The 14,680-nt window shown below is 45.5% G+C and overlaps 1 protein-coding gene across 5 annotated transcripts in view; it reads right to left on the bottom strand.

Moving 5' to 3' along the window:
* Positions 1 to 14,680, bottom strand: part of PATJ (PATJ crumbs cell polarity complex component) — a 292,499-nt gene that overhangs the window by 258,712 nt on the left and 19,107 nt on the right. For all 5 annotated transcript variants that reach the window (XM_056532909.1, XM_056532907.1, XM_056532910.1 and 2 more), the window contains exons 2-5: positions 11,255 to 11,313; positions 10,982 to 11,163; positions 9,641 to 9,844; positions 7,014 to 7,153 (exon numbers count right to left, since the gene is read on the bottom strand). In XM_056532909.1, coding sequence (XP_056388884.1) covers positions 7,014 to 7,153; positions 9,641 to 9,844; positions 10,982 to 11,163; positions 11,255 to 11,276 — 548 coding nt within the window. In that variant the 5' untranslated portion in view covers positions 11,277 to 11,313. The remainder of the gene's footprint in view (positions 1 to 7,013; positions 7,154 to 9,640; positions 9,845 to 10,981; positions 11,164 to 11,254; positions 11,314 to 14,680) is intronic.

The raw sequence follows: 14,680 nt of genomic DNA on the forward strand, positions 1-14,680 counted from the left end.
CCAGGAAAGCCGACATCTTGTCCCGATCCAGATCCTTCCTCCCCAAGAGGTGCAAGTAGAAGGATCTGACGACCTCCAGGATCCCTGATCTGGACCGATTCAGAGATCCCGTACTATCAATCAGTCCTGAGATGATTTTACTACTCACTGACATCTTGCAGTTTCTGTAAGGGTCGGGCGAGCGGTACTTCCCAAAATCCCTCTCAAAAACCAAAGATGCGTGCCTATCATACTGACACCTCATCAACAAGGACTTCACTCTGGAGATATCCTCCCGGGTACCTCCAGTCGAGACGAGAAGCTCGAGTTTCCTCCTCAGACCCTGATACAAGCGATACCTGTTCAGGGACCTGAGGCTCGAGAGCTGGCGGAAGAACCCCGCAACCCGCTTCTTGAATATCTCCCACCACTCTGACTTACTACTACAAAGGTCCAGTAAAGGTACCTGACTCTGAAGAAAATCCTCAAAGGACTGTCTTATCTCCACTTCCTCCAGGAGGGACGAATTCAGCTTCCAATAACCTTTACCCATCCGGGGGGTCTCTGAAACATTCAAGGAAAACAAAATCATACAGTGATCGGAGAACTCCACCTCAACCACGGACACTGCGGAAGAGACGGCTTCCTCCTTTAAATAAAACCTGTCTATCCTAGACCTGCAGCTACCTCGATGATAGGTGAAACCCGCGTGGCCTGAGGGGCTCCGGATGTGGGCGTCCTCTAGGCGAGCTTCCCTAACTATATTATTGAGAGCTATGCTATCGTAAGCCAGCGGACCATTGGAACCTCTCCTATCTTGGGACCTTGTGACAGTATTGAAGTCCCCTCCAAAGATCACTTGCCGGCTAGTAAAAAGGAAGGGCTTGATCCTCATAAAGAGATCTTTGCGGCCCCACTTGGTTTGTGGAGCGTAGATGTTAATGAGCCGGAGCTCTTGTCCCTTCATGAAGACATCTAAGATCAGGCACCTCCCCATTTCTAACTCAATAACCCGTCTGCATTCAACCGGAGCGGTAAAAAGGACCGCCACCCCACTATACGGCTCAGCCGCAAGAGACCAGTGGGAGGGGCCACGCCTCCACTCTCTCCTGGCTTTTACCAGGGAGGCTAGATCTGACAACCTGGTCTCCTGCAGATACAAAATATCGGCTTCAACACGGCCGAGAAAATCAAAGGCTGCGAATCTAGCCGTATCAGACTTTATACTGGCACAGTTAATAGATGCCAGCGTCAATGGGGTGAGTGCCGCCATCATGGGTGATTGAGTTAGACGGCCCTAACCCCCTCATTTCTGTCTTTTCTTTACCCCCTCATCCCCAGACGAGGAGGCTTCTTTCTCTTTTAGCCTTTTTTTAGACTCTGATTGGTCCATTTTTGAATCCCCATCTCCGTCTGGCTCTGGTTTGGCCCCATCCACTGAGGAAATTGCCCCATCAGGACAGGGCCCAGTTCCCCCCGGAGGCTCCCCCACTTCAGGTACCCCATCCTCGACCACCCCCTCCAAAGAGGGGGAGGAGATGTCATCAAGGACAGAGAACCGGTTAGACAGATCAATCAGAGGGGGGGCAGGTAGGCTTCCGCTTGGGACCTGGTCCGTAGCACGGGGACTAGAGGGCTCCGACCTCTTCTTTCCCCTTTTATTGCCCTTCTTTTTTGGCCGCTCTTCACCCTCCTCATCCACACTTTCAAAGTGGGAGGAATCGGAAAGATCGGCCTTGCTGCCCTCTTCTCCACAGATTCTCCTCGCTTCCTCCTCCAGCACATTTTCCTCCAGGGCCTCAGCAGTTTCAGGACTAACCTCTGGAGCAGGGTCAGAAGCTACTCCTGCCACATGGGAACTCTCCAGTTCCCTGCTCCTTCTGCGATTAGCCTCCCGCCTCAGCTTGGCGGGACTTTTCCTCTTCACTGACCCTGTTGCACCTTCACCCGCACTCGTGCCCTCCCCAGCTGAGGCAACATTACTGCTCTCCCCAGCCAAGGTGACAGTTGCCCGGGCAAAAGCGCTAGGACAACGGCTGAAAGGGTGTCCTAAGACACCACACAGATGACACCGGATCTGCCTACAGGATGCGGCAAGATGACCTACCCCACCGCACAGTGCACAGACCTGCACGGTACAAGCTGCGCTAAAGTGGGTGGGGCTGCCACACCTGTGACAGACCTTGGGTTGCCCCTGGTAGAAAACTTGGATTCTGTCTCTCCCAAGAAAAGCAGCTGATGGGATGTGGGCAACAGTGCTCCCCGAACGCTTCAGTTTGACGGAAAACGTCCAGGCCCCAGACCAGATCCCATGTTCGTCATAGTTCTTTCTTGGCATGTCCGTCACATCCCCATATCGGCTGAGCCAGGTCATGATGTCATAGCAAGATAGTGACTCGTTACGTGTCAATACGGTCACTTTCTTGGCCAGATTCTGACGGGATATCGCCTTTACGGCGAAATCCCGCCAGCCGGGCTCACTCTTCACCACCTCATAGTTCGACCAGAAGAGTTCCAAACCCTCCGGCCGAACGAAGCTGATGTCAAATTCGGAAGTACCGTAGGGGTGGATCAGGGCAAAGATGTCACTTGCCCTGAATTCCATCCGGAGGAGGAGCTCAACCACCTTACCCCGAGGCGGACATGCATCTTCGCCCCTCCACACTAAACGGACCACATTCCTACGGCCACTTTCCTGCCCGGATGTCGGGAGGGACCAGACCACCTCCCCGTTTTGTTCTCGGAAGGCGCCTAAGCCGTGTCTTTCTATCCAAAAAGACAGGTCAACCTCACCCCTCCCCTCTACATGGATTGACCTGTCTCCCCTACGTAGAGCCTCCAGGAGGCGCTGTTGCAAGTGACCCCCAGAGCCAGATGGAGATGGGGATCCCCCTGATCCCCCGGCAGTGACTCTGGCATAGCTTCTGGGAGAAGCAGCCACTACCGGGGGGGCAGTCGAACCAGGACCTGACCCAGATCCCAAACCAGGACCCTTGTTCTTAGCTGAGGTGTCAGTCAAACCTCTCTCTGGCATTCCACTACCACTCCTCACCTGCATTCCACTTGCACCCCTCTCTTGCACTCCACTTACACCCCTCTCTTGCACTCCACTTGTACCCCTCTCTTGCACTCCACTTGTACCCCTCTCTTGCACTCCACTTGTACCCCTCTCTTGCACTCCACTTGCACCCCTCTCTTGCACTCCACTTACACCCCTCTCTTGCACTCCACTTGTACCCCTCTCTTGCACTCCACTTGTACCCCTCTCTTGCACTCCACTTGTACCCCTCTCTTGCACTCCACTTGCACCCCTCTCTTGCACTCCACTTGCACCCCTCTCTTGCACTCCCCTTGCACCCCTCTCTTGCACCCCACTTGCACACCCCTCATCCACACTGCTACTACAACTCCTCCCATGCGCACTACCATAACTCACACTCTGGACATTACCATTTTTCCACACATTTTTGCTCTCACTTTCACTCTTGCTTACACTTTGTATATTACAGGCTGGGCTGGCTGGGTCTATTGCATTATGTATAAGGGTCGCCGGTTTCAGGACTAAGGTTGCATTTCCAGTCTTCTGGGGTGCAGACACAGGCTCCGCCTCTGATATGGATGGCACCGCCCCCTCACACGAAGTCATGGATTTTGGCAGGAGCTGTCCCTCCGGACGCACTCCTGCCCCGCCTACTGCAGCTGACGTGCAGGGAACCTCCCCCTTTACAGGTGAGTGCCCCGCAGCGCCAGAAACGGTACCAACCGCACATAGGGGACCGCCCCCTGAACCACCAAGGTCTGGTGCCCGGACACTCCCCCCCCTCACAGGGGAGTGCCCTGCAGCGCCAGGACTTGTACCGCTCACTTCAACCCGGGGACCGCCCCCTGAACGGGAGAAACTGCCGCCATTTTCTGGTGCCTGGACACCCTCCCCCCTCACAGGAGGGTGCCCTTTATTTTCTATAGCACCCGCGGACATTTTGGGTGCACTACTGTATCCCCCATGCTGGCCCCGCTCCACTACAGAAACGGGGTCTGGCAGATTGGGGGACCCAGCACCCTGAACTGACTTCTCAGCCAGCCCAGACTGCTGGAGGGGAGAAAACACAAACTTTATCTGCCCTTCAGTTTTTTTCCTCTTCTTGCCCTTTTTTTTATTCCTCCTCTTCTCCTCTGGGCCCAGATCTTCTCCAAAAGAAAAATTTTCCAGACGGGTGGGGGACTCCTGCATCACAATCGCCCGCAGGAGACCCCCATCCGCCAAGCCGCTGCCTTCACCACAGTCACTGCCATCACCGTCCTCATCCTCGCTGGAGGGAGGTAAGGCCACCTGAGCTGCCATTATGTAGTCCTCACTCAGGGTAAGTGGGGGGTCAGGGGCAACATTGGTGGCACCAACAGAACCCATGTCCATATCCCCCCCACTCACATTGCCCTCCTCACCTCCATCACCTTCCTCCATCTCCTCCTCCTCGCTCTGGCAGTCATCATGCTGTTTTTCTGAACCTCTGGAGGCACGCATTTTGGAGAACCTTTCCTTATTGATCAGCTTCTCACCGAGAAATCCAGCTCCAGCCACAATGTCCGACCTCAGCTGCACCAGATCCTCCACCTCTTTCTTTAACGATCTCACCTTTGCAGTGAATGCTGCTCTCTTGGTCTTGGCTGCTGTATCTGCCTGGTAAGACACAAGCTTCAGCTCTTCCCTCAGGCCTCTGAGCTGTTTGCCGAGTTGCTCATATTCTGCCATCTTAGCCTGGATTCTGGATCCGAAGGTAGCCAGGGATTCTCTGGGCCCCTTTACTCCCCATTGCTGGGGTTCAGAGGAACCAGACACCTTAGCCTTTCCTGCACTCCTTTGCCTGGAGACACTTTTGCTGGAAGCTTTGCAGCTTCCAGCAGGGGATGGGGGAGGGGGGGGGGATGTTGTGGGTCCTGGCTGAACGCCTCACCCCATCCTGGCTACTGGCCGTCGCATGCTCCCTCACACTCCCAGCCGGCCATAAACGGGGAGTGGATGATGGAATTCTGGGGTCCATAGCAGGAAAAACCTACCCAGGCGCCTGCCACACACCTGGGTAGGGGCGGATGAAAACGCTGCTTCACTGGAAGTCTCTGGAAGTCACAGGAGCTCAGACACACCCAACCTCTCTCCAGAGCTGTACTCACTATTCTGCTGGTGGGGTCACTGTGTACATACATTACATTACTTATCCTGTACTGATCGTGAGTTATATCGTGTATTATACTCCAGAGCTGTACTCACTATTCTGCTGGTGAGGTCACTGTGTACATACATTACTTATCCTGTACTGATCCTGAGTTATATCCTGTATTATACTCCAGAACTGTACTCACTATTCTGCTGGTGAGGTCACTGTGTACATACATTACATTACTTATCCTGTACTGATCCTGAGTTATATCCTGTATTATACTCCAGAGCTGTACTCACTATTCTGCTGGTGAGGTCACTGTGTACATACATTACATTACTTATCCTGTACTGATCCTGAGCTATATCCTGTATTATACTCCAGAGGTGTACTCACTATTCTGCTGGTGAGGTCACTGTGTACATACATTACATTACTTATCCTGTACTGATCCTGAGTTATATCCTGTATTATACTCCAGAACTGTACTCACTATTCTGCTGGTGAGGTCACTGTGTACATACATTACATTACTTATCCTGTACTGATCCTGAGTTATATCCTGTATTATACTCCAGAGCTGTACTCACTATTCTGCTGGTGAGGTCACTGTGTACATACATTACATTACTTATCCTGTACTGATCCTGAGTTATATCCTGTATTATACTCCAGAACTGTACTCACTATTCTGCTGGTGAGGTCACTGTGTACATACATTACATTACTTATCCTGTACTGATCCTGAGTTATATCCTGTATTATACTCCAGAGCTGTACTCACTATTCTGCTGGTGAGGTCACTGTGTACATACATTACATTACTTATCCTGTACTGATCCTGAGTTATATCCTGTATTATACTCCAGAGCTGTACTCACTATTCTGCTGGTGAGATCACTGTGTACATACATTACATTACTTATCCTGTACTGATCCTGAGTTATATCCTGTATTATACTCCAGAGCTGTACTCACTATTCTGCTGGTGAGGTCACTGTGTACATTACATTACATTACTTATCCTGTACTGATCCTGAGTTATATCCTGTATTATACTCCAGAGCTGTACTCACTATTCTGCTGGTGAGGTCACTGTGTACATTACATTACATTACTTATCCTGTACTGATCCTGAGTTATATCCTGTATTATACTCCAGAGTTGAACTCACTCACAAAAAGCTGCATCCATACAAGACTATTCATTAATCATCTTTGAGTAAGAAATGACGGCTCAGGTCTATGTGCCCTTCACCATAAAATAACAATTTTTTTTTCCTTAGACTTGATCCTGGAACACCTGTAGTAAAAACTTTCCACATTTATAAATATCGCTGATCTGTACAAATTTAAATTATGTTTTTTATTCTATTCTGTTTATTCATAAAAAAAATATATATATATATATATAAATAAATATAAAAAGGGGGGAATCGTCTTGTTTCGCTTTGGGAAATCACCTCCAAGGTGGAGTTTTTTTTTTTATTCCATTCGCTTTTCGTGTTTTGAAATCCTAACAGCCACGTGACGCCATCTGGTATCAATGACCGATGCGAAAATCGCTGACCTTACCTGACCCGCCACATCATTATCCACATTACTAAAATCAGCCATTACACAAAAAATAAAAAATAAAAATAAATTCTCTGTCACACAACATTACCCTTCCCAGCCAATCTCCCTCCCATCCGTTTTCTATCCCGCTGATGGCTGGAGGTTCAGATTGATGTAAATTATGGGTCTCTCTTACGTTACATTAAAAAAAAGAAAAAGCCATAAAAATTGATGGGAGGCTTGAAAAAAAAATTTCAAAAATAAATATAAATAAATCAAATGCAAAAAAATAAGGAAAACAAATAAAGTATTTAAATCTTACCTGTCTGCGAGGCTTCCGGCCTGAACCCCTCTGACAAACACCCCGACGTCTCCCCCGCTAGGATTCTTGAGCGCCACGACGCTGAATCCGAGGCCTCCTACAGGAGGTTTTTCGATATCTATATATTCAATTTGCCTGCCCTAATGAAAAACAAAAACAAATAGAATTTTGATTTGTTGCGCCGATGTCTCTGCCAACACGTTCAATCTGCTCCGCGGAGACCGGTGAACTAGGAGAAATTTATATCCTGTAAGACAGAACAAACTCAGCGCTTAGATAATAAATTAATTCTGCCGAGGATCTCACTTCATTACTTTCCGCCAAACAGAGAGCACCACATGCAGTCAGCGCCGCGCCGAAAAACCTCAGGGAATTTCAGAACTATTTTCACACTTCATTCTCCAGCTAAAATAAAGTTGTACGATAAGTTCCCGCTTAAACCGGGGCTGAATTAACTAGTGTTTGGCGACAAAGATTTCTCAAATTTTTTTTATTTTTTTAGCTAAAAATAATGAAGTTCCGGCGAGCGCGTTCCTCCTAAGTTCTCCACTGTAGCGTGTTTTATACTGAAAAATTACTATAAAAGGAGTACTCCGGTGGAAAACTTTTTTTTTTAAATCGACTGGTGCCAGAAAGTTAAAAAGATTTGTAAATTATTTCTATTAAAAAATCTTAATGCTTCCAGTACTTATCAGCTGCTGAATACTACAGAGGAAATTATTTTCTTTTTGGAACACAGAGCTCTCTGCTGACATCATGACCATAGTGCTCTCTGCTGACATCTCTGTCCATTTTAGGAACTGTCCAGAGCAGCATCTGTTTGCTATGATGGATTTTCTCCTACTCTGGACAGTTCTTAAAATGGACAGAGATCTCAGCAGAGAGCACTGTGCTCATGATGTCAGCAGAGAGCTCTGTGTTCCAAAAAGAAAATAATTTCCTCTGTAGTATTCAGCAGCTAATAAGTACTAGAAGGATTAAGATTTTTTAAGTTAAAAATAATGAAGTTCCGGCGAGCGCGCTCCTCCAAAGTTCTCCACTGTAGCGTGTTTTATACTGAAAAATTACTTTAAAAGGGAACTCCGGTGGAAATTTTATTTATTTATTTTTTTTTTTTTTAAATCAACTGGTGCCAGAAAGTTAAACAGATTTGTAAATTACTTCTATTAAAAAATGTTAATCCATCCAGTACTTATTAGCTGCTGAATTCTACAGAGGAAATTCTTTTATTTTTGAAACACAGAGCTCTCTGATGACATCATGACCACAGTGCTCTCTGCTGACATCTCTGCCCATTTTAGGAACTGTTCAGAGCAGCATATGTTTGCTGTGGGGATTTTTTCCTACTCTGGACAGTTCTTAAAATGGACAGAGATGTCAGCAGAGAGCACTGTGCTTGTGATGTCAGCAGAGAGCTCTGTGTTCCAAAATGAAAATAATTTCCTCTGTAGTATTCAAAAGCTAATAAGTACTGGAAGGATTTACAAATCTGTTTAACTTTCTGGCACCAGTTGATAAAAAAAAAAAAAAAAAGTTTTCCACCGGAGTACCCCTTTAACACATTTTTTTTTTTCTGTCTCTATCCTTTAACACTCAAAATGTGATCCCATCTGCAGGACCTGTGTTTTAAACCAAATTGAAGTGAACAGATATTTACTTTGATAAGAAAAACTGTAATGGAGGCCATATCTGTAGTGATTTTTTGGGATAGAGGGCGCGCTAAAATGGAACCAGTCACGCTGAAAATGTAGGTCAATCTGCAGGCAGCGCTTTACAGTGCAGGAGGAGCTGAGCAAACTGATATACATACGTGTGAGAAAAGTTTTTTTTTTTCAGTGGGTGGTCTTATAAGTGATTGACAGCTATAATGGATTAGGAACGCCCACTGAACTCCAAAGCCCTGAATATGCAGTGGATTAAAGGGGTATTCTAAGATTATAATTTTTTTGACTATGCTACAGGGGCTGTAAAGTTAGTGTAGTTCCCAATATAGTGTCTGTACCTTTGTTTGTTGGCTGGTCTTTTAATTCTTATGTGATCTTTGACCCATTTTTAGCAGCATACAAAATTAGTGTTGTTCAGGTTTTCCAAGGTTGCAGTGCGGCCCGGGACATTACATCACTATTTAGGTGTTGAAAGGGAGCCTGTCTGTGCTTCAATGAGTAGAGTGACTGCTGGGTGGGAGGGAGATCATTCTCCACAGGGCTGCACGGAATTGTAATTTCAAGCACAGCACACATGCAAGGGAGCCTAGCTGTGCTGCCATGGGTGAAGTGGCTGCAGGTAGGGGACCAGTTTTTTTTTGGGTGCATATCTTTTAAAAGGTTTTAATTTTTTACTTTTTATTTTTTTCTCATGTCAATTATGTCTGCAAAATTCGCTCGGAAATTCTGGGGCCCGCTTTCCGTGCATAGTCCGGGGAAATTTTCCAGGTAGACATACCGCAAAAAAATCCGCTTTATAAGCAAACTATAAAGCCTGCATGCTTCAAAAGAAAACAGAACCTCAACTAAGTTATCGTAGATATCTGGGTGACCAATCAAATCAAGGCAAATATATGTAACATTTAACTTTTTGTATTTACTTTTTATAATTCCAGGATGTGGCTCGGACAGACAGTCACTTACCTCGGCCATCTGATGGATTTTTTTGGTGAACTCTTCGGTGCCCAAGTAGGGTTTGACAAGAGGTAATCTAGACGAGATGAAATTGTCAAAGGACACGGAGTTGCTCTTGTTTCCCAATTGGGCAGAGGAGTCGGCATCGAATACCAGTAAACCTTTCTTTGTGAAATCGAATTCTGCAGAGCGGTCGGCCGGCATGCGGTTCAGCTGGAATTAAAAATAAATAAATACAATTGGTTGCAGTCAAAATAATAAAAATCCACATTACAGGTAAAAAAAAACAAAAAACTGAAAATACACATAAAATAAATAAATAAATAAATAATAAATAAAAATAAAAAAAATACATAAAACTGCAATTACCGAAAATTACTTCCAAGATGAGGCCTTAAAGGGGTACTTCACTGAATTTTTTTTTTTTAAATCAACTGATGACAGAAAGTTAAACAGATATGTAAATTACTTCTATTAAAAAATCTTAATCCTTCTAGTGCTTATAGGCTTCTGTATGCTCCACAGGAAGTTCTTTTCTTTTTGAATTTCCTTTCTGTCTGACCACAGTACTCTCTGCTGACACCTCTGTCCATGTCAGGAACTGTCCAGAGCAGGATAGGTTTGCTACGGGGATTTTCTCCTACTCTGGAAAGTTTCTAAAATGGACAGAGGTGTCAGCAGAGAGCACTGTGGTCAGACAGAAAGGAAATTCAAAAAGAAAAGAACTTCCTGTGGAGCATGCAGAAGCCTATAAGTACTAGAAGGATTAAGATTTTTTAATAGAAGTCATTTACAAATCTGTTTAACTTTCTGTCATCATTGATTTAAAAAAAAAAAAAAAAAAAAATTTTTTCCAGGGGTACTCCGGTGGAAAACAATTTTTTTTTATTTTTTTTTTTAAACCAACTGGTGCCAAAAAGTTATACAGATTTGAAAATTGCTTCTATATAAAAATATTAATCTTTCCAGTACTTATCAGCTGCTGTATACTCCACAGGAAGTTGTGTAGTTCTTTCCAGTCGGAACACAGTGTTCTCTGCTGACACCTCTGTCCATGTCAGGAACTGTCCAGAGCAGGAGAGGTTTGCTATAGGGATTTGCTTCTTCTCTGCACAGTTCCTGATACGGACAGAGGTGGCAGCAGAGCGCACTGTGGTCAGACTGGAAAGAACTACACAACTTCCTCTGGAGCATACAACAGCTGATAAGTACTGGAAGGATCAAGAATTTTACATAGACATAATTTACAAATCTCTATAACTTTCTGGCACCAGTTGATTTGAGAACATTTGTTTTGAACCGGAGTACCCCTTTAAACGGTCCTGACATATGATACCATCCCAGTCATACCTGTTCCTTCAGCTGTTTGATGGACTGCTGCACGGTCAGGATCTGGTTAAACAGCGGACTGGCCAGCGTGTCGCACAGTATACACAGCTTCTCGTGGTGCGAGAGCTCCCCCTTGTCCTTCAGTTTCCTCTGCAGGCGGTCGGCGACCTGCAACATTCTCTGTTTGTCCACGGAGGATGTCCCTAAAATGAGATCATCAGCGGTGAACCTCCATAAAAGCAAAAAAAAAGGACCGCCATAGTCATCGTCCGAAAAAATACACATTGTAATCACCTGTGTCAAGAAATTCTGGCATCGTAACCTCACGGCGGCGGAGGGATCAAGCGCGAAATCTGTGAGCGAAGAGAAGAGGAAAAATGGAGCACGAATATACACACAAGACGGATTATTTCAACACGATTCTGCATTTCGTTTCTTTGTCTCTTATTTTATTTTATTTTTAAACGTAATTAATAAATTTAATTTTAATTATTTATTATTTTAACCAAGTTATTTTTAAATGGGATTTTCTGGCGTTATGAAACAGATATATATATATACACACACACATACACCTAGGTATCTCCAGCAATATTGTAAAATAATTGAAGCATTACCCCCAAATTGCGGCCTTACAAGATAATTCCTGTCCCAACGTGTTTCCCCCTCAAAATAGCGGAGTTAATCAGGGGACAAAAGACAGGATAATATGAAACCCATGCGGAGAAAAAACAACAGATATCATAGTATAATTCAATTATGTAAACCAGGGTTTCCCAAACAGTGTGTCTGCAGCTGTTGCAAAACTACAACTCCCAGCATGCCCGGACAGCCTTGTCTGTCCGGGCATGCTGGGAGTTGTAGTTTTGAAACAGTTGTAATTTTGAAAGTGTGTGGAAGGCAAAGAGTGAGAAAGAAGCGTGAAATTTATAAAGAGGCTTGCGCCATTTTTACATTCTGCACATCTTACTGCCACTTAAAGGGGTACTCCACCCCTAGACATGTTATCCTCTATCCAAAGGATAGGGGATAGCATGTCTGACCGGGGGGGGAGGTGCAGCATTACAGTCATGGGAGTACCCCTTTAAAAATGTTCCTGCCTTTGGTTCCCCCTGATGAAGCCCGCAGTTTTTAGGGGAAAACAGGTCGGGACACGAATTGTTTTGTTAGGGGTAATCCTTCAATTGTTGGAACTTTTGCTCTGCTCAGGTATTTAATAAATCTCCTCCAAAATCTATTAGAAAATCTGTAAGGGAAAAAAAATAATCACCAAAAACTGTTCTATAAATTGGTAATACATTTTAGCAAATTGTGCCCTGTGTCAACAATCTCTAAGGATCAGGTCTGCACCAAAATTTAAGAAACCCAAGGAGTAAAGCTCAAGTTGGTGACTGCAGAGAACAGATGGTTGTGAAAGAAGATTATGGTCTTATTCAGACTTATTATAATGACCGTCGTAGTTCTAAACCGATAAGGGAAGAACATCAAAAACTGCACAAGATCTGTATTAAATATTATTTTTATATTTTTATTTATATATAAATTGAACTGTGGTGTGAAATTAAATCCATCAGATTTTATTTTATACTGCAGACACAATGGAGTTTTAGCTCAGATTTTCCCTATTGACTTCAATGGGGGATTCAAAATCTGCAATTACGGATCTGCTGGAAAACCCTTAAAGGGGTTATCCAGGAAAAAAACTTTTTTTTATATATCAACTGGCTCCAGAAAGTTAAACAGATTTGTAAATTACTTCTATTAAAAAATCTTAATCCTTTCAGTACTTATGAGCTTCTGAAGTTAAGGTTGTTCTTTTCTGTCTAAGTGTTCTCTGATGACACGTGTCTCGGGAACTGCCCAGTTTAGAAGCAAATCCCCATAGCAAACCTCTTCTACTCTGTGCAGTTCCCGAGACAAGCAGAGATGTCAGCAGAGAGCACTGTTTCCAGACAGAAAACAACAACTCAACTTCAGCAGCTGATAATTATTGAAAGGATTAAGATTTTTTTAATAAAAGTAATTTACAAATCTGCTTAACTTTCTGGAGCCGGTTGATATAAGAAAAAAAGTTTTTTCCTGGAATACCACTTTAAAGGGGTACTCCACTGCTCAGCATTTGGCGCAAACTGTTCCGAATGCTGGAGCCGCGCTGGGAGCTTGTGATGTCATAGACCCGCCCCCTCATGACATCACGCCCACCCCCTAAATGCAATTCTATGGGAGGGGGCGTGACGGCTGTCACGCCCCCTCCCATAGACTTACATTGAGGGGGTGGGGCTATGACGCCACGAGCTCCCCGTGTCGGTTCCAGTGTTCGGAACAGTTTGCTCCAAACACTGAGCAGCGGAGTACCCCTTTAACTGTGGATTCCCAATACATTGACTTAGATTTATCAATCTGTGACACAATCATACTAGACAAAACAGGGTCAGAATACATATAGAAGTAAGGCCTTGGTCACACAACAAAGTTTCCGAGCGGAATCGGACGGACACATGCCGCTCAGAAATTCCGTCTTACTTTTCTATGTATTCCGACCCTGTGACTGAAATTAGGAATGTCTGGACACGCCTTTGTCACTTTTCACATTCCATTTTTCAGGATTATCAGAGGTGTATGACAGTAGTATACCCTGACATCAGGGCCGGTTCTGCCTGTAGGCAAAATAGGCAGCTGCCTAGAGCACCCTCTTCATGGGGGCGCCACTCTGCCCGCTGCAAGAAAGTTTACAGCCAGCATCCAAAGCACCCGCGGCTCATCTGAAGCACCCCCCCAGCCAGCACCACCCGGTACCATAATAATCTGCATTCTTCAGCCTGTAGGAGGAGCGCAGTGCCACCTCCGAGACCAGACAGGCAGGTCCTGACAATGCGCGCGCCTCCATACATCCGCCCCATAAGGAGGAGGTTGTTTGCTACAGTCTGCCACCCCAGTAGTAAGGTCAAGGGGCGGTGATGTAAAGTATTTTCCAATCTGTGAAAAGTGCCATACGCATGCGCGAGTCTACGCTATTAGCGTAGACCTAGCGTAGGCTACGTCAGTAGCGTAAACCTGCGCATGCGCAGTAGTAAATTTAGCTTATTGGAAAATACTTTAGATCATAGGCTTACGTTAATAGCTTAAGCGATAAGCTATTAACGTAAGCCTATGATCTAAAGCAGTGGTCTTCAACCTGCGGACCTCCAGATGTTGTAAAACTACAACTCCCAGCATGCCCGGACAGCCAACGGCTGTCCGGGTATGCTGGGAGTTGTAGTTTTGCAACATCTGGAGGTCCGCAGGTTGAAGACCACTGATCTAAAGTATTTTCCAATAAGCTAAATTTACTACTGCGCATGCGCAGGTTTACGCTACTGATGTAGCCTACGCTAGGTCTACGCTAATAGCGTAGACTCGCGCATGCGTATGGCACTTTTCACAGATTGGAAAATACTTTACATCAGCGGCAAAATTAGCTTTTGCCTAGGGTTCCAAAAATCCTTGCACCAGCCCTGTCTGACAGACTTAAAGGAGTACTCCGCCCCGAGACATCTTATCCCCTATCTAAAGGACAGGGGATAAGATGTCTGATCACTGGGGTCCTGGCACTGGGAACCCCCGCAATCTCTCCTGGAGCACCCCCTGTCATCTGGTGCACGGAGCAAACTTCGCTCCGTGCCTGATGACTAGGCGATGCAGCGGCCGGAGGCTCGTTACATTACGGCCCCGCCCCTCGTG

The sequence above is a fragment of the Hyla sarda genome, chromosome 7 (genome assembly GCF_029499605.1).
Source record: "Hyla sarda isolate aHylSar1 chromosome 7, aHylSar1.hap1, whole genome shotgun sequence".
NCBI lineage: Eukaryota > Metazoa > Chordata > Amphibia > Anura > Hylidae > Hyla > Hyla sarda.